Here is a 19,788-nt window from a genome sequence, read left to right as displayed (position 1 = left end):
GTTGGCTTCGTTAGGTGGGCATAACATTTCTTCCCTTCCCCCACTATCCATTTTCAGTTTAGTTTCAAGCGTAATTCGTCCCGCGCCTCCTCCATAGACCACTTTACCATCGCAACCCTCACCATCTCATCCCATCCCATCCCATCTTACCTACACCTAAACAACAACCTCTATCCTTCTATTTCTCTCCCTCTCTCACTTCCTATTCCCAACCCTCTCCTTATCCCGCCCCCCTTTCGATTTATTTTCGTAGAGAAAAGGCAGGAAAAAAAACATTACAGACCAAGGCAGATAATACTTCGCCACTCTATGTACAAACCGTCGTATTATATGCAGCGGTTGTACTCTCTTATTTGCAGCAATATTATAAAGTACCAAATGTAACTACATACAAACTAGCGGTGGCCAAATTCTTCTATTTCTGTATGTCGACCCATAAACTCTTGTATATCGCCGATGAATCGACTGCGAGTAGTAGCGTGTCTGCTTACCAGGAAAATAGAGCATTATCAATACCTATCTACTTCACGAATCGCTTGCACGCCGTGACCGCTTTATCCGATCCAGCCTGACCAAGCCTAACCCAGCCTTACGAGAAGATCGCGACCGTAGTCCCAGTCGTACTTTTTTCTAGTTGGAATATTGCACCTGGGATTTGGCCTATTCGAAAGAATATACAGAATAGATCCAGACGTATCTAAGTTGAGGTTTATTGCTCAACCAACTGGCTTATTTACCAGGAGGAGTTGTGCTGTTTGTAATACTCCAAGATACTTCTCAAGATACTTCGCTGGTGGTCGCGCTGCTTTAATATCTCTATCGCATTGGGATATCGACCGCATCAGATTTGCTTCGGCCCCTCATTGCTCCACCTCGAGCATAACGAATATCTTGATTTGGACCATACCACAAGGTTTACGTTCGCGAGATCGCCCAGTCGTGGTCCTCTCATTTCCAAGTCTACATACAGAGTTTCTGTGTTTGATTGGCTATTATCACTGGTGGAAGCCGTGATCTAACGAATACCCAATACTCTTAGCAGCATTGTCATCGTTATACCCCTGAACTTCCTGCAAGGGACTCTCTATCTCCGAACTATTGGGATCCTTAACGTCAGCCTACTATCTCCCAGTAGCCCTTGACGCTTACTCACTGGCCTCATATCTCTCGATCCCTGATGCTCTAAGTTGCCATTCCAGAGAGCAGCTTACGTAGATTAAAGAATAGGCTAGGCCCTCTTATAGCATTCGAATTTCCTAAGTCCGGCATACATCTTGAACGCAAGAGCGAGCACCCCGAAAAGAGCTTCTATTTGCCTACAGTATTTGAATTATTCCAAAATGACCCCCACACCTCCGTCTGCTACGACATCATCCTCGGGCCATTCGCCCGAGGAGCATTTCAGGGTGGTTCGTCGTCGAAATAGGGTGCCGCTTAGCTGCTATCCGTGCCGGACGAGGAAGTGAGTGATCCTGTTCCTTGAAAATGCTAGCCTAATTCCCTAATCCAACACTTCGCAGTTTTCTATATAAGACGACATCGCTGACCTGCTCAACAGGTTGAAATGCAATAGGGGAACTCCAAATTGTGAGAACTGCATCAAACGTGGTGATACACAGTCCTGCGTCTATGCTACTCCAACAAGTCGGAGAAAAAATCAAAGTAGTGCTGGAGCTTCCGCAACTCCTGATGATATGCAGAACCGTATTGACCGTCTAGAAGGTTTAGTTTTAAGTCTGATGCATGGCGGTGCGAATATCGAAGTCTCCAACTCCTCCAGTACCGTACCCCCAGCCCCTTCTACGTCTGATAGTTCTTCTCCCAATGTCGATCAAGACGATGAAGGGGCTATGAGGGACGACGAGGCCGACGGCGATGGTCCTGGCAGTGACGTGGATGATGGGCTATCCACGTCTTTAGGTATGCTTAAAGTCGATGCAGATAAAGGGAAGTCCATGTACATTGGGCAAGATCATTGGCATCTACTCCTGCTCGACATTGCTGAAGTGAAGAATTTCTTTGCCTCTCACAAGAAGGAACTTGAAAGCAGTTACCAGAGAGTTATGTCTTCAAAACCTGTAACTGCTCGAGACTCGCCCATATTTTTACTTTCTGCTCCGCCGGCCGTGGAAGTCGAACTGAGAGCGGAACTACCCTCGAGGACGGCCATAATGACGTTAATATCGAGATATTTTAACTCGTTAGATACTGCCGCTAGTATAGTTCACGCGCCTACCTTTCAATCACAACTACGGGCGCACTGGCAAGATCCATCTAAGTCAACTATCACATGGATAGGTTTGCTCTATTCTATGCTATGTCTTGCGATGCTCAGTTATCATAAGGTAGGGGACGAGCCTCCGGAATGGAAAGGTAGGTCTCTAGATCTCGCAGCAGAATATCGATTGCGAACGGTACAATGCTTGGTAGTCGCGGATTATACCAAGCCGGTTGAGTATACAGTGGAAACACTGATTCTTTACTTATTTGGAGAATACTCTTCGCGCTGGGACGCAGATTTTTCATTGTGGATTATAACAGGTATTATTGCGAAATTGGCTTTTCGAATGGGTTATCACCGAGATGCGGACTGGTTTCCGTCAGTTACGCCATTCCAAGGGGTATGAATAGAACATCTCCCAAGTTTGAAACTTCATCATGTAGAACAGCATATCGCTGATACTATCGTCACAGGAAATGCGACGACGAACATGGGCTTTGATACGCATGTCTGATATCATATTCTCGTATCAAGTAAGTCACCTATACACGATGTCTAGTTATTATTCCATCTATTCGTGGTGGTCACTAATATATTTAAAGATTTCCTTACCGGCCAGCATCCACGAACATGACACCGACACGAAGCTCCCGCATAACATCTTTGACGAAGAATTCGGTCCCAATAGCAAAACTCTTCCCCCTTCCAGGCCGATGGTGGAACCGAGTCCGATTGCTTATATGATAAGTAAAACCAAGCTGTGTATTGAATTAGGAAATGTTCTCCATTCGGTCTCCCGAGTAGGCAAGCCGGTGAGCTATGATGATATTTTACAACACGACAAGAAACTCCGCGAAATCTTGGATGAGTTTCCACCGCATCTAAAGATTCGCCCTCTCGATGGATCGCACGACCCCGTGACCCTTATTATTGCGAGGTTCAATTTGGATATCTTATACCAGAAGATCATGTGTATGTTGCACAGGAAACACATGTTACGCGCGAGGCAGAATCCGCGGTACGCGCATTCTCGTCGTAGCGCAATTGAGGCCTCACTAGAAATTCTGGGGCACCTAAGAATGATACATCGTGAATGTCAACCGAATGGTCGACTTCGTTCTATGAAATGGTATGTATCGGCTACCTCTAAAGACACATTGCTTCCAACAATGCTAGTCATCCTTGATCTTCACCATGATCATATTGCTGCCACGTCTGGTAAGCGGCAGGATTCGCAGGCAATTTACTTTTGGACGCCAGAGCAACGGAAGAAGATGATGAGTTCTCTCGAAGCGGTTGCAGAAATTTGGAAGTCACTGTCCAACGAATCAGTTGAGGCATACAAGGCTGCAAATATTCTCGAGATCATGCTAGGAAAGCTCAGGAATCCTCCTTCAGCACCGGTTGGTACTGCTGGAGCACCAACGACGCAACCTGAAAATCCCTTCACTTTTGGTGTTGAAATGCTACCCGAGCATTCCGCGGCGATGACTCTCGGTATGCTCTCAGAGGGCTCGGCGTCAACCATCCAGTCACCCGGCGGGACAACTTACCCGAATATAGAGCTTAATTTAGGAGGCGTGGGAGGCGTGGGAGGCGTCGGGGCTAGAACGGGACTTACACCTGAATTCCAACCTGACAATCTTGGTACAATTAACAACGCCGCGTCACCGTTCTCCATGTTCACAACTCTAGGCGGAGGGGGCAACATGGCTATTGATCATAATTTCGACTGGGTATGCTCCTAGACTCAATACACCCTTAGATGGTAAATATTAGGCTAACTATAATTTAACAGGACGCATTTGAGAATTACGCGCAGACAGCAACTTGGGGTCCAGATCAGACATCCTTCCAATTCTTCGCGGGGAACCCCGAGCAGCAATCCCAATCCCAACAAGGATCTTCCGATGGTTCTTTCGCGTTCTTGAACCCGGACACGCCCAGCACATAGCCTTCCCGGCTCTAGTTTTGTGAATATTGAAGATGGCGCTTGGCTGTGATGGGTTGGTATGAAAGTCAGATACCCGGTAAGGAGCCTTTGCGTATCGTTATGCTTCAAGTGTGGCACTCTTGTCTATTCTAGGGGTTACAAAAAAGAAAAAGGAAAATTGCGGATGGAGGGAGGACGTAATATGTACGTATAGCTCTTTTGACCATGTCCATGGTACGTAAGTCAATTACACAACTCTCCTCCGGGCGCATATCAGTGCCTAAAATAGACCTGGCTATCCTTTACGGCTGAAGCCACTTGTAGATCGCCGCCAGCAGTGAGAGGGATATTTGATGGCGTTTCTTGCGTAGCTTTTAGTTACCATACTTAAGGACTTCGAAACTGAGCTATTATGTACATATGTTGTATGACCGCCCAAACCTCAAGATGATGAACAACTAATAACACTTAAGTTACATTTAACTTATAGTCTCCCATCTCTTCGTGTCATGTTAATTGAGGAATTGTCCGACGTGCTTTCATCCGAAGCAGCCTCTTCGGAAGCTAACATATCTTTCCTGGCGTCAGTGGCTATTAAAAAAGGGACTAGAAAGGAAGGTAGGCAGATTCATATAAAGTTCTACGCCTCTTAAGCGCATCGCGAGTTACTACATGCATTAAGCAGTTTGATTAGGCAACAGATCTTATTTGTCTTACGTGTACGATTCTTAACCATCGGTATGGTCTTCTGGGGTATTAGTAACGTTGTTGATGTTAACTAACACGTATCTAAGTTCTCAGAGAGTATATAATTACCTAGATATAATAATAGAATAAAACGAGGGGATTCAAGTATATATTAACTACATTGCGTGAGGCCTAATCTAAGTGGCGTTGATAACGGAATATGTGTACCTTGTTAGACAGGGGAATTCGCATTTGCAGGTTACACCCGGTAATCAATGCAGAGAGCACTATGTTTAAAACCCAACAAACATTGAGTCTTCTAGTTAGGTAACTCAAGTAGTGTAACGCCATCTTGATTAAGCATGCTTGGGTATTTATAAATAGAATGCAGGTGCCCGATATTCTGTATTGCATGCATATCCCGTTACACAACGTCGATGGCTTTCAATGTGTAAGTAAGGGATTTTACGAATATTAAACAACATTAATAAATATATCGCTTTGTAGTCTGAGCGTGAGATAGAGGAACGATAGAACGAGGATTGAAATTTGGTCAGGCATAAGACATATATTTACAAAAAATCATATCATATCACATTAGGGACTCGAGAAAGACCAATGAATATTGTCAGACCACAAGATTTTCATATGAAGTGTTATAAAATATTGATATACATGAGAATAGAATAAGACCGAATTTAAAAGAACAACAACGCTATTTTCCCCCACTAGATGCTATGATGATGCAAGAAAGCAATGCCCAAAACGCCCGTATGATCTGACAACTTCAATGCCTCATACATCATTCCTACATGCATAGTGTCAAACAAACGGCTAACGGCACGCTTACATGAGGCCAAAAGCCTTCCTGGCGGCGTCCCAGTAACTCTGTCGCTTGGGGTCGACAGTGACACCGACGCAGCCCATGTAAGCGGCAAAGCCGGCGTCGTCGCCCTTCTTGAGGGCTTCCTGGACATCGGGAGTGCACTGGGTGCTGAAGTACCATGGGCCGCTGCCGAAGTTGTACTTGTTGTCGTTGACGAGGGAGAGGACCTCGTTCTTCTTGTCATCGGGGGCATCCTCGCCGACGCCAGCAACCTGGCTCGCGAGCTCCGGGATGGAGTTGGCGTACATGAGGTTGAAGTTGAACATCTGCATGTTCGAGGTACCCTGGCCAGGACGGCCGGGGGAGACGTTGTGCTTGAAAGTGTACTCGACGGACTCGAAAGCCGTGAGCGCGATGATACCGGCCATCTGAGCCGGGTTGTAGATGCCGTACTGCTGCATGGCTTGTACCAGTAGGGGACCGATGACGTCGGACTTGACGCACTCGCCACCGGCAGCACAGTCTACGGTGCTGGGTGCGACCTCGGCAATGATGGCCGCGGCGGTCTTCACATCACGGATTTCGTGAACAACACGGGGAGCGGCAAGAGCCTGACCAGCCAAGAGGAGACCGGCGGCGGAAGCGAATTGAACCTTCATGATGATGGTGGTTGGTGTTGGTGTTGATGAAAGATTTTATCTTAATAGTTCCAAAAGTGGTAATTGATCGACGTCTTTTTCAACCTGTGAAAAAGAACGATGTTTGCTTTTTGCTTTTATAGGATCTGGGTCGATTGTTCGTGTTGGTCCACGTAATCTTGTGTCTATGGCTCAGCCTGAAGATAGTGACTTTGTGGTTTGGCAACGAAAATAGAACGAAAGAATGGAACCGCTAGGGGTTGTTGTTTAAAGAAGGTGATTGTTTAGAAAGGTAAAGGGATAATACCCGTTATACAAAAAAGTAAAAGAGAGTGAAATGTTGCCAGACACGAACAAGACTTAGTTGGGTGGTGAATAAAAAGAAGAGGGACTATTAATGTCGGGATCAGCGTAGGATATATATCAAGTATCCGGGTATAAGACAAAGAGATCTCTTAGATACCTACTGTAAGTAGCCGATCCTCCTAACATGTAACTGGACAATCTAGCAGGTGCCACCTGAAGCCAAGCCCCTGAATCTGGTCAGTCTGTTAATGATGTTAGTGAATAAAGTGCTTGAACCTTCCCGTATCTTGCTAGTACGAGAAAGGTGGTGATGTGCAAGGACGACAGGGGTGAACTAGGGGTAATAGTGATAGCCAATCATTATGACTAAATGGTCTTGAAGGCCGCAAGTCAAAACAAATGACCCCGGCTAGGGTTGTGATGTTTCAAACCAAACGCTTCCAATTGATTGGCCTTAAGGATCGGAACTGGCCACAACTATGATGTAAAAGGAACTTATAGGTTTTATTGTTCTAGAACAGAGGCGAGGCACAGTTCTTTTCTAAGCTGCAGTCCTTTAAACCCATCAATGAGAATTAATGAGATTCCTTTGAGAGCCTAGCCATTTGCCTTCGTATATTTATTGGGGGGGATTTTGGGGAGAAAATTAAGGGCGACTTTAAAACAAGCAAATTTCCTTATAAGGAAGTTCACCAAATACTTGAGTACTCAAAGGGGCTAATTTAAGTCACTTATACGGATCTCGGCCGCCTCGGATGTCGAAATAATAATTAGTCCGCTATTTGTGTACCTAAGTATAGCTACGGTACATCCAAATCCATGCATTCTTCATCTAGCCCCCGTCAATTGCATCGGCCGATATGGAGAGCCGAAAAGGCAAGCACAAGCCACAAAAGCTTGTTACTTGTATGTAAATCTGTGGCTTGGTGACTTGAGCTTTTTCTGTTCGATCTGAATAGTGGAGAGCTCCAAACTTGAGGTACCGCTTGAAGCTGCCTGACGGATAGTGCATCAAGTCTAACATTACGCACTTTCAGATCGCTAATACTTTATTCTACACCCCGCAATCCCTAAAAATTGCACAGATAGCTACCTAAGGTAGCTATAACTTAACCTCGTGATCTTATCGCCAGTAAGGATTACCTTCGATCCTAACAGCTGCATCTTCAAGATGTCCAACTTAAATAATTATATCAACAGTAAGTTACGCTATACCCTTTGACCTTGTTAGTATCGAGGCTCGAGCAAGGCTTACAGCGCGAGGAATCTAACAGTCGCGTAGAGAAGGTCCTGATAATTACAGCTGACTCTCGAACCTTGGTGGGGAATCTCTTGAGCTGTGACCAGATGACCAACTTGGTAAGGGCGGAGCATTATATTATATTTTTAGATTTTTGAGTCTGCGGCTAATCCCACGTATCCAGGTCCTTGGACAAGCAGTCGAGCGCGTCATCCGAACACCCGACGATACGGATCCGTCTACCGAAGTCCCTTTGGGTCTTTACCTTGTCCGGGGAGACAATGTTTGCGTGGTGGGCTTAGTAGACGAGTCTCTTGACGATAGCATCAACTGGGAACAGGTAAAGGGTTCGGCAATTGGTGGTATTAAACATATATAGGAGTCGACGGCGGCGGCGGATCATGCCCTGAAACACATGCTCTTGATACCTTGAGATTGCACTTTTGGCGTTGGGGAGAAAATAATAATTGCATTTACATGAGAGAGGAATCTGGAAGCTTTACTCATAGGGTACGCTCTTGTCTAATGATACCCACATATGCGTTCTGCTGACATCTTTATCGTCCCCGCCGTGTCAGATATATGGTGACCAACCCGTTGTCTTCTTTAATTACTATCTTCTTCGCCCGAACAGACGCTCCATTAGGAATGGCGCAAATTCCATCTCGCCTGGACTGCTAACGTATCTGTTTATTCTATTGCCCCTCACCAAGCTGAGCCAGCCATGTTCATCCCTAGGGACCTCAAAAGTCGTCACACCGTCGGGCCGTGCTCTACCGCGACGATCCGAAACGTGCATTCCGTGAGTCCACTGTCCCGAGGTCTCAATACGGATATCTTCTGGCGCATTCTTTGCCAGCTTCCACGCTGGATCAGATCCTGTGAGCATGTACCAGACGGTTAAAGGGTCATGAAGCGATAGGCCCGGTTCCACCTCAGGACCGAGGATGGAGGTAATTTGACGGAATATGCCAGTCATGAAAGTGTTTATCCATACTCCTAACGGGCTATTGCCGGCGAGCTGCGGTTCAATCTTCTCCAGAAAGAAGCCTAGGTTTAGGAGATGAGGTGTAGTAATATCAAGTGGGAACAGACTCAAGTTCAGGGGCCGTGAAAGCTTTTCAGGATACGGCGGTAGAGTTGCCTTGTCCTTGGGTACGGGTGGCATAGTGGAAGCCGGGTTCGGTGACGTCAAAGCGAACACTCGAGCGGCAGCAACGGCATCGGCATAGGTGTTGAATTCAGCAACTGGCGTTACGTTGCCCTCGCACTCTATAGCCCCACCCATAACAGCCACCTCCTTGACCTTGAGAAAAGTTTCGGGGTCTTCCGAAGCAGCTAGAGCTAGATTAGTTAATGGGCCCAGGACGCATATTGAGACCGTATCAGCAGGCTCCTCCTTCAGGATTCTCAGGATCTCTTTATGTGCTGGCGTTTTCGACGGCGTGAAATATTTTAAATATGAGGGATCCTCGGCATTTCCCTCAAGTCCATCCTTGAAAAGAGCTTTCCAAGTATCAGCCGGTGATAAGTGAGGTTGCTATTAGAATATGTTAGTCGAGTCTCGCACCAACGAGTTATGTTTTTAACATACAGCTTCGTGAACACCGTGTAAGCCGTCAGCTCCATCTACCAGAAAGCACCTCGTCAGCATTTTTCATCTAGCGCAACTCCGCATACATCTACATTTCTCAACCTACGAAAATCATCTGCCATTAAAATCTCATCTTCCAGAGCATGCTCAGGGCCGACAGCAACAATAGGTTTATAAGTTCGTAGAACCTCATAGCCTAATGATTTCCCTTTAGACTTGCGCCACTCCATCTCCTGGTCGAGAACGTGGAACATGCTGACTACATTTCGCAAGCAGCCCTCTAGAACCACATTACCATAAGTCACCGAAATCATCAGCACTTCTAGCTCGTCGGGCGAGGAGGCCAGGGCGAGAAGCATAGCTATAACATCGTCGGCGCCTATAAAATAGTTAAGATACAAGTTTAATATCTCCCTTTGCTGCTACTTACCTGGGTCGGTATCTATAATAATCTTTCTTGGTGCCATGACTAGTGCAGCGAATGTTTAGAGAATTCTAACTCGGAGTTCTATATAATTCTAGAGCAACACTGAAGTAGATATGATATTAAATATTTACTGGATAGGCGTGTGGGTTAAGAAGCAAAGTCACGACTGATATTATCGATAAGATGCGGCTACAGGTGGGAAGTTAGGTACCTCTTATTATGTCTTAATACCTAAAGTCTACTGTGTGACGTGACCCCCAGGGTTCCTACCGTCGGTGACCTGCGGGGGGGAGAGACGATCCCGCTAGTCTCCGTCTACCGGAAAGCGGAGATCATGTACGCGCTCCATCAGCTTCCGCATATTTCGTACTGTTTGAAGTTGCCTATGTATTCAAAGCTGCCCGCAATAAATATCAACCCAATTGTTTTTAAATAAATTCAAGCAGTAATACTCCATGATTAAAGGAAGGTACCAGGGAAACTTAGTGATATATATACCTAGGTATTTATTTAACAACTCCACAAAGAGCCAGCATGTAGCGAATCCACTATATCAAATAATTATTTAAATGCATGATAACAAGTACTTAACACATCACCACTATTTTATAAATTGATACATATTTTAGTTTGTCGAAAGCTTGACATGTTTGAAACATTCACATGCATCAAATACCTAAGGTATACATTAAAGAAACAAGTGAGGGTTGATCTAAGTAATAGTTGGCTGATCATATATTAACAGGTAGGCATATTAAAACAGGACTTGATAGCTGAGATCGTCAGCCTTATAAGAGGGTTATCTGAATCGGATGGCGGCATCAGTTTTAGATATCAACCCCAAAACTAGCCACTCCACGGAAATACTTTAACAAAGAAAAATATAAATCTTGGTATTAGATCTAGACCTGCATGTTTTATGCAGGCTGGGAACATTTTTCATAGTAAGGGAGGACTGCATCACGGGAGTTTTTTGACCAACCGAACTTTCTTACGATTTTTACATATTTTCACCCCATATCAAATTGAATCTGTCAATTGCTCAGTCACATATGTACGAGTGTAGAATTACGCTGGCTGTGAGGTCGCTCAGCAACTTTACGGCCAAGCGAATAGAATTTCTATTTCGTCAATTTTAAGGGGCTTTTCCACGTATACAATTGAATTTGATGAGACGCTAATACAGTAACGGGATAAGGCGATACGGAAAACAGACAGTTCAAATGTTGTAGTTAGTGTATATTAAGTGGAGACTCACCATCAGTTGTACCTCTTATTAGTGTTAGGAGGTACCTAAGGTTAGGTACTTTTAGTGTACTTCCAGTATTGGACAGCTTTCAACATTGAACCCCTTTACACGGGCTGACAAGATAACCTTCTGCTTCTAGACTTCCATACCTCAGTGCCCAGGTGCTCATACCTACCACATCTTAGGTACAAGTCTGTACTTTATGCCGATTGGTCAATAACAGTTGATGACAGCTTATCCCAAATCCAAATTCCCCTACACCATCAACTCATCAGCCATCAGTCAATTCATCCCATTGCCGAAACCTGAACAGACTACCTCTGACCTCTGTGCAGCTGTGCGGTGCAGTGCAAAACCACCTTCACTTTGTCGTTTATCTTACCGTTTCGTATTATACAACAAGTTTTTCTTTCGTCAACAAAAAAAAAAGAGAAATACCTTGTTATTTAATAAAATCGACACTGAATCATCTGTTTCTGATTCAGCTGAGCTTGCATCGTTCAATGTTCATCCTTCGTCCCCAGCTGCATTACTTTCACACTCTTTCTTAACCGGTATTATAAATATACAGTGCACTGCTCGACATAATCGACGCACTACCTTCCTTCACTGGTTTAGCTTCCCAAAGATCTACGTACAATTAGTGTCTTGCGAAGCACGTCCACGCACAATTGAGCATCGTTGAGACACCATCGCATCGAGGCACTTGGTGCTGCCATCAATCTCCTTTACCTCCACTGTTACTTCGACCTAGTTGGTGAATCTTACAGAGGAGTTCCCTCTACAATTTCGGTTCATAATGGATATTTCCACTAGCCACTCGACCCTCACCACTATTGGCGGATGGGTGGTCATTTTGGCGATCAGCGGAGTTATTTGGTATCGGAACCAGCAAAAGAAGACTCAGAGGACCGTTCGCCGCGGCTCCTTCACCAAACAATCAGGAAGACAAAATGATACCGATCTCGTGACCGATACTAAGAAGAAGATTGAAAAGGTTGCGAAGCCCAAACCCAAGCCAAAAGCTCCGACCACCACATCGAACGAACGCACTACACCCAATGTCAATTTCAATCGAGACGAGGACGAAGCTGCTGGCAAGAAAGCCGACCGTGAATTTGCTCGTCAGCTAGCCAGCGCCCATGCAGGAACTAAGTTCAGCACTAAGAAATCTGACGATAAGAAGCAGAAGTCTGTCAAGCAGTCCAAAGCTCAAGAGATCCAAGATGCATCAGCTGGGAAGGCATCTGTCCCTTCCTCACATGCTGACGATGCTGATGACGATCTATCGTCCCAAACTTCTCCTGTAGTTGGAGCTGTTGACAGTCGTGATGTATCCGATATGCTCGAGCCTGTCGCATCTGGCCCTTCCGTCCTCCGTCTTACAGACACCGATTCTGTGAAGCCCAAGGAACGAAAGCAAAAAGCACCCGAAGTTGTTGAGACTAAGAAGCAACGCCAGAACCGAAAAAAGGCTGAGGCCGCTAAGGCTGCCCGTGAGGAAGAGGAAAAGGAGCGCAAGGTTAAGCAGGAACAACAGAGACGAACTGCTCGTATCGCTGAGGGAAGACCCGCTAAGGACGGCTCGAGCTTCACAGCCAGTGCCCAAAATGCCTGGAATGAAAAATCCACCAACAAAAACAGCACGGTCCAACCCCTTGACACTTTCGAGCAACAAGCTAAGGTTGAACCCACAAAGCCGAGCACTGTGAGCGCTGTCGGAACCACTAAGAAGTCCGACCCCTGGTTGTCCAGCATGCCTTCGGAGGAAGAGCAGATGGAGCTACTCCGTCAAGAGGATTCGTGGAGCGAGGTTAAGACCAAAAAGAAGGGAAAGAAGAAGGATGTCTCCGCTGATGTGTCGGCTGCCTCTGCTCCGGCTACCAACGGTCGGAGCGCCACAAGCACCCCCACTGTTAAGGCCCCGGCTCCGGTCAATGGCACCAAGAAGCCGATCCTGACCAGCAGCAACTCTTCTTTTGCTGCCCTGACTCCCGAGGAGACAGATGATAATGATGAAGAAAAAGAATGGGACGTATGATATGTTAAAAATATCACGTCATGGGTGTCTCAGGGGCGTCCATCTTCACTTCTTTATACATTTTTGTCTGCTGTGAATATTGCATAGACTCGACCACCACCACCACCACCACCATCACCATCATCACACCTTCTACACCAACGGTCAATATTGCTGTTGTACAGTATTCTCCTCGACACATCACACCGTATCGAATCCCATTATGCACATGGACATCTATTATCGCTTATGAAAAAAAGGGCTTGGACTTGGATTGCAAGATGGACGTTCCTCTTGCCGTTTCCCTGAGAAAACGCAGAATTGGTCATCCTTGCTTTGTATTAGTGACTTATGATTTTTCTTTCCTGATAATTGCAGCTTGTTATTATACAGACGTACGGAATTACCCGTTGCCTGATGACTACAACTCGTAGCCGGAGACTGTACCAATGTTTTCAAGTCCACTATAGGAGGACGGATACTGGGCGTCGTTATTTCTTAGTTGTAGTGGCTATAAATTCAAATAGCTCAATGAATGCGTATACTTTCATTTTATCTGTGTCCATGCTATCTTGTTAGGTTGCAGACGTGCGGCAGTTGTTGACTTTCTCCCGAATACTTTATCAATGGGGGTGACTTGCGGCTTGTATTATGTATAGCAAAAAAAAGGAAGAAAAAAACATGAGGAAATCATCTTAATTCCATGTTAATGCATGTATTAGTAGTTCATGTCTGTTTTATTGATTAACCACTTTCATAGATTATGAGCAAATTTAACACCAGTCAGGGGCGTCTTCTCTGGAGAGAAATTAAAGAGACCCAAGTCAAGGATAGATATAATGCAAGTTGGCTTGTGAGAGAAAGCCCCAATATTTTCCGGCTCTTTGCTTTCCCTCAAGTTGTAGAGTTTGCCAGTCTAGTGTTCATGCATTCATTTGGGTAGAAATTATGGGGAATTCCTGCCACGTATAGGCAGTTGTCTAAATAACTCACTGTTCTTGTGTCTGCTCTGTACCAATATCCTCGAGTGGAAGGGAAGCAGAGGTACACAGTTTCTATTTTCTCAAATTAACGTCTTAGCTCTAAGTTACAAACCTATAAAATCTATATTTCTTCTACTTTACTCGATAGACCTTTAGGTAGATAGTCTTAGCACTCCCACGGGATGTGGATGAACTCATGATTCTCGTAGGAGATAGAGAATGTACGTCATGGCAACATATTAAGTGTAACACCCCACTAAGAGATCTCATCGAATAAGGTCCCTCCTCATATTTGACATCTGCATGTAGCATCGTATCAACTGTTCCATGGCGGCATCCCTTCTGGGTAGGTATCAGTTTCCTGCCTCATATTGTAAGACAAGTGTTTCGGTATTTGTCATACATTCTAGGCTTTAGGCTTAGGCTTGTTGCTTGTTACACAACTAGTGTACATAACCGGCTAAGGGCTGTAGGGTTTATATATTATGTAAACTATTAACTTAGAGGCTTGAGTGAGTTCTCTTCGTGCAACCAAAGACACATTTGACACGTTTCTATTATATTGGGTAACTAGGTAGGTAAACATATGATGGACTTGCATGCTTGATATTGGTCTCTCTGCTAGTAAGTTCTTGGTCTTACTTAAGAAAAACGATCATTTATTACTAAAAAATGTGTAACCATGATAGAGGCTCAAGGGTTAACGAAATATGATAGATAAGGCCCACGTGTGACAGCTTTCCCCTCACAATGTAACCAAGTTAAACCCAATAAAATTTATTAGATACCTAGGTAGGTAGGTAGTTAGGTATACATATATTCTTAAGTCCTCAAGTGTGAGAGTGTTACAGAGCAAACCTTTTTCGGGAATATGTCCAATCAAAGGCTATTATAGGAGTTTGAACTATTCGACTTAGCTAAGTGATTCGAATAATACCAAATTGTTGCTACGTGGCGTCAATGAAGCATATTTGGTATAATTATGAATTTGTATGTTACCTAGGTACCTAACGTATATCTCGGCGTCTCATAAACAGATGCATCAACACATATTTGGTATTTCATGACTGTGGTTGCGATAGAAGTAGGCGATCCTTGCATAGTATGTAGAGGGGATAATCTTGGATCACTAAGCTTCTGACGTGTGGTCATCATAGCTATTACGATGATTATGGTCATCAATGGCCAGTCATCGTGGCTGAGCCACTATTCAACCAGATAGGCAGCCATATTCAATTACACGTATATACGTGTAAATTAAAGATAGGTGAATACATATTTGTATACTCCCCCCTCTTGCATCGAGCTATCCAGTTATTAAGTGAGGAGTCGACACGAGGCAAAAGAGAGGTGCATCTTAGATCGAATTTCTGGGTTCTTAATGGCGGGTCATTATGCATATTTTTGGTTTATTATCAGATGCGGGAGTTACATGGTTCCTGGAGATGCTGTGCGGGGAGTTATGCAAGACCTTTAATCTATGTAGAAACCCAAGGGTAAAACGTGAGATTGTGCAGGCATGTATTATGTACAAAGGTAAGCGAGGGATTATCCAAATTCCAATTTGAGGATCAAAACGAGGGGCTGAACGCCTGGACCTGAGAAGGCTCCTAGCAAGCAAGGCCAGCCATTAGTAGCGACGTATGCGTAAATGAATGTGCCACAATGGTGGATCGTAAGCTGCGTGGGCTACATGGATTAGCGGGCACTGCGGAGACTATCAGTTCGATGAACCCCACCTTCTGTGGTTCAGCAAGGTTCATCAGTGCTGAATTAGCGGTATGCCACAAAGGCAAAGGAGGATACGGGGGGTTAGTTAAAGTAGCACTTACAGAATACTTACTGCACCTACAGGGGTTATATTACCATAATCCCTGCATCGTGAACAAAGCCAAGCTGTGGCGTTGAAACCGAATGAGCGTAATTAGGCAAACCCCCATTTCTCCGTCTGATATTATTGGTTAATCACCATCTGGTCTGCATTATACATTCTACACAGGTACATTTAGGATGCAGGCAAATGCAGTAGAGCGTGGGATCGTCCACACCATTTGCCCATCGCCAACTGCAGTTTACGCAGTTTACATCGAATCCTGAATTCACTTTCCGAATTCCCTCCACTCATTTACTTCCTTTTCGTTAGTTATTCCCGTTCGTTGCCGGCGGCGGCTTCAAGTCTCATTTCTTCGTTTTTCTCGTTGTAAATCAAGACCTTTTTGCCTACCGACTGAGCGTATTATTATTCAGTTTCATCATTGGTTATTTTCTCACTACATAACGACTTCTACTACTAACAGGATACTTTGTTTGCTCTACTATCCTACTAGACTAGTTTCCACGTTCATTTTTACTTGGGTAGCTCAATCATCAACTTATCCAACCTATAACTTTCAAGTCTCATAACCCAATTGAGCGATTTTTACATCTCACCGAACCCTTTTAGCAATCAGTTTTGCCCCCTTTTCCTTGTGCAGTTATCTCACGAGCAACCGCGTCTTGGAAGTCGACGATCCACGTACTTACTTATTCTCCTTACCGACGAACTTTCCTCAGCTCAGCATACATACTAAAGAAACAAGCTTGTATTCTGATTAGCTTTAAGCTCGACGAAACTAAGAATTAAACTTGTCTTGTCTTAGTTAAACTCAGTTTTACGTGTGACGCCGCTTTCTCTGCGAACCTTTTCCCGTTTACCGAACTCCAAACTCTCGATACGACTTCTAGATTACCCCCGACGAAGTACCTTAAATCACTCACCAATGCTGTTGCTAATGGTAGCTCTCTTGTCTTCGATATAAGCCTCAATAGGCACCTGTACATTCTATTCCCCCCCTACGGAGAAACTACCCCATATCTATCATGTCGTTCGGCGTTGCTGTCCAATCTGCCATATTCTACGTCGTCTCTTGTGCACCATGTCTTCAGGCAAGGCATCACCAACAATCCAAGGCGCTGGCCAAGAAGGAGAGCGAAGTGAAAGCGCGTTTTCAGGCTGCGAACCCTAAATCATACCGCCACCCTGACCCTTTCAATACAAATCCGTACTGGTCGGAGGAGATAATGATGGGGCCGAGAATACAATCAAAGAAGTATACCGGCGGCAATGGTAAGAATAACAGCCAGAAGCGCCTGAGTAGTTCCGGCAAGGAGACTACAAGCGTTGCCGAAAGTAGTACGCAGGTCGACAGCATGAGCCCGGTAAGTAGTCATACTGCCGTGGCGGAAGACGGCAAGCTCAGTTTTTCAACTACCTTATCGGACGATTGGAACCGAAAGCGTTACCAAAGGGAAGATGAAGAGTTATGGGGTCATGAGCTGTCCCGTACAGGTCATAAGCTGATGGACGCGATTAAGCAGGCGGGATCATCAGCCGGTCGACTTCTGGAAACAAGATTAGGGATGGAACCTAAGACGGTTACTGAGGAAGACAGACATAACTTCTATTTCGCGCCGAGGAATCCTCCCGTCAATGAATATCACCCCCCGATTGTGCGACAGAAGCCTACGAACAAAAACGCTACTATGTGGATGTTGCAGCCACCGCCGCCTGCGAAGGTCATGGAAGGCAAAGTGCCTGTTAGCAGAAGTGGAAGCATGGCTAGCCACGTTAGTCGTAAGACGACGATGAGCGATGCACCTAGCTTAAGCCGGCTAGTACACGAGAGGGCAGTAGAAGCTAAACTTAGGAGCGGCGAGTTACCGACAGATTTCGAATCAACTTCAACACTCCATAAGACCGTTACAAGAAAAAATACATCAAGCCGAAAACACCATAGCCATCGAAGGACAAGGAGCAGGAGCCTATCGATAGAGTCTTCAGACGCTTCTGATGTGACCACAAAGCAGAGAAGCCGTCGAGTACGACCAACGCCCACTGCGGATTTTGACTCTTCCGATGAAGAAGAATATTTCTTGCGAAGTTCAGACTCCTTTGGGCGAGGTAGAAGAGCTGCTCGGAGACCAACGCTACGACCTATTTCAAGCTCCCAGGAAAACGAGAAGGATACAAAGGAGAACGTGCCAACCAAGGCCAAGGGGAATAAGAAGCTCGCTCGATCAGCAAGCTCTACACTTGCCAATATTACCAACACATCGCAACTGAATCAAACCTCGTCGACCGCTGAACCCGTTGAAGAGACGCTGCAAAAAGATACGACAGAAACGTCCTCGCCAATGGTACTAGGACCCCTACTGAAGGTCTCTGCATAGAGTCGCTGGGGCAGACAGCTAGTCAAATCAGATAGCAGCATTCATGTGTACGCTCCTCGAGCTACGCAATGCTGGCGAGTCGAAGTTTCGTCGAATGGACAATACCGGCTGGTTAGATGATTGTAAAATTAGCAGGCGGATTCATTGCGGGTGCAAAATGCATGGCAATTTGGGTTAGGGAGGTTTGCATCGGTAGGAATGCATGGCGTACGGTTGGGATCACGTTCGATAAAAGCTCGAACGGCTTCGGTTGGCGTATTGTATCTTAGCATTAGATCCATCGGGCATTCATTAGCATAAGTTTCTCGAGTCGGCTGTTTGAATATTGTCTTTACATGATTTATTCCTGCAAGATATATTGTTTTTATGTACCTAATGTACTGTAATGCCTGGTAGGTATAGTCATTGAGGTCATGTACACTTGTAATTGTTGTTTTGAAGGAGACGTTTGCCCCTTTTCTGCTGTTTACTAGAGATTGTTACTAAATACATGTATCTAACCTTACCTACCTTGGTACGAAGTATATCTATTTTGTAGTGAGGAATGTGTATATGAAAGGAAACGTTTTTCCGTTATACCTTTCTAAGTTACTTGATACTCGTATGAATGTATCTAAGAGTTGTGACGATAGTTGCAAAAGCTACCTCCTATGTGGGCTTGTGAGTACCTTGCATAGAAGGAGCTAACTACATACCTCCTAGATACATGTAGGCAGTCTTCAATGAACAATTATATTAAGCACCTGCCTTAGACAGCTTTAGCTTTAGACAATGGAATAATAAAATGAGGTAACGATAATCGAAGCTTCCATTTGTGTAACAACCTTGGCAAAAGGGGAAGGATGGTTGTTATGCTATCTTAAGCAGAGGCAATAGCGATTATGGGGCAACTGCTAGATAATTTACATTGGACAACTTCTGCTCCTTCTTCCTTCTCTTTTTATCTCCCTACGCACTGGGCGGGAAGGTATGTCTCTAAGAAAATACAGAAAAAAACCTAAAAGTGACTCAATCTTAAGGTTCGCGCTGACCCTCCAACAGTAAAGTTCGCACTTCATCCTAAAGATTTACTGTTCCTTCTCCATGCTTCATCATATAAAATCCTCAAAACTCCTCAAACTATTACTCAACAATTTAATCTGCGCAACTTCAGCAAGGTGCAAAATAATTACCCCTACTTCTCTGCATCTATTAGACACAGCCCTCTACTATCTTACCACCTCGCAACATCTTCGGCAATCAAACACGCTGTTTTTCTAGTGCTTGAAGTCAAATCATCCATACTGTTAAACATAAATCCTAAATCTTATTCACAAACCAAATCGGATATACTGCTAAGGTGTAAGACTTACAGTTAAGGCATCTGAGCCCAACATGACGAGTTCTCTATTAGAACTTTTACAGCAACTTCACCAATATCAATAACACAGAAATCTATCAAAACACAAGATCGCG

The 19,788-nt window shown here is 44.8% G+C and overlaps 6 protein-coding genes across 6 annotated transcripts; 4 read left to right on the top strand and 2 right to left on the bottom strand.

The window, feature by feature from the left end:
* Nucleotides 1-1,340: 1,340 nt before the first annotated feature.
* Nucleotides 1,341-4,175, top strand: GL218_03801 (putative transcriptional regulatory protein C1F7.11c; the record flags this gene model as incomplete). The annotated part of the gene is made up of 5 exons (XM_033580379.1): nt 1,341-1,462; nt 1,559-2,621; nt 2,695-2,754; nt 2,824-3,957; nt 4,020-4,175. The coding sequence occupies 5 exons, from the start codon at nt 1,341-1,343 to the stop codon at nt 4,173-4,175; spliced, it is 2,535 nt and encodes an 844-aa protein (XP_033436259.1).
* A 1,512-nt stretch (nt 4,176-5,687) lies between these two features.
* Nucleotides 5,688-6,326, bottom strand: GL218_03800 (uncharacterized protein; the record flags this gene model as incomplete). The annotated part of the gene is made up of 1 exon (XM_033580378.1): nt 5,688-6,326. One exon carries the CDS (start codon nt 6,324-6,326, stop codon nt 5,688-5,690), a length of 639 nt encoding a protein of 212 aa, XP_033436260.1.
* Nucleotides 6,327-7,782: 1,456 nt separating this feature from the next.
* Nucleotides 7,783-8,230, top strand: GL218_03799 (U6 snRNA-associated Sm-like protein LSm8; the record flags this gene model as incomplete). Its single annotated transcript, XM_033580377.1, has 3 exons — nt 7,783-7,810; nt 7,894-7,970; nt 8,036-8,230. The coding sequence occupies 3 exons, from the start codon at nt 7,783-7,785 to the stop codon at nt 8,228-8,230; spliced, it is 300 nt and encodes a 99-aa protein (XP_033436450.1).
* Nucleotides 8,231-8,464: 234 nt separating this feature from the next.
* Nucleotides 8,465-9,912, bottom strand: GL218_03798 (Pyrimidine-specific ribonucleoside hydrolase RihA; the record flags this gene model as incomplete). The annotated part of the gene is made up of 4 exons (XM_033580376.1): nt 8,465-9,391; nt 9,446-9,480; nt 9,552-9,824; nt 9,876-9,912. 4 exons carry the CDS (start codon nt 9,910-9,912, stop codon nt 8,465-8,467), a joined length of 1,272 nt encoding a protein of 423 aa, XP_033436451.1.
* A 2,008-nt stretch (nt 9,913-11,920) lies between these two features.
* Nucleotides 11,921-13,162, top strand: GL218_03797 (uncharacterized protein; the record flags this gene model as incomplete). Its single annotated transcript, XM_033580375.1, has 1 exon — nt 11,921-13,162. The coding sequence occupies one exon, from the start codon at nt 11,921-11,923 to the stop codon at nt 13,160-13,162; it is 1,242 nt and encodes a 413-aa protein (XP_033436448.1).
* Nucleotides 13,163-16,983: 3,821 nt separating this feature from the next.
* On the top strand, nt 16,984-18,333 carry GL218_03796 (uncharacterized protein; the record flags this gene model as incomplete). Its single annotated transcript, XM_033580374.1, has 1 exon — nt 16,984-18,333. One exon carries the CDS (start codon nt 16,984-16,986, stop codon nt 18,331-18,333), a length of 1,350 nt encoding a protein of 449 aa, XP_033436449.1.
* Nucleotides 18,334-19,788: the final 1,455 nt, after the last annotated feature.

Source organism: Daldinia childiae (assembly GCF_008694065.1).
Source record: "Daldinia childiae strain JS-1345 chromosome Unknown Scaffold3, whole genome shotgun sequence".
NCBI lineage: Eukaryota > Fungi > Ascomycota > Sordariomycetes > Xylariales > Hypoxylaceae > Daldinia > Daldinia childiae.
Note: the sequence above shows the minus strand (reverse complement) of the source record. Positions and strands in the feature narration are given on the sequence as shown.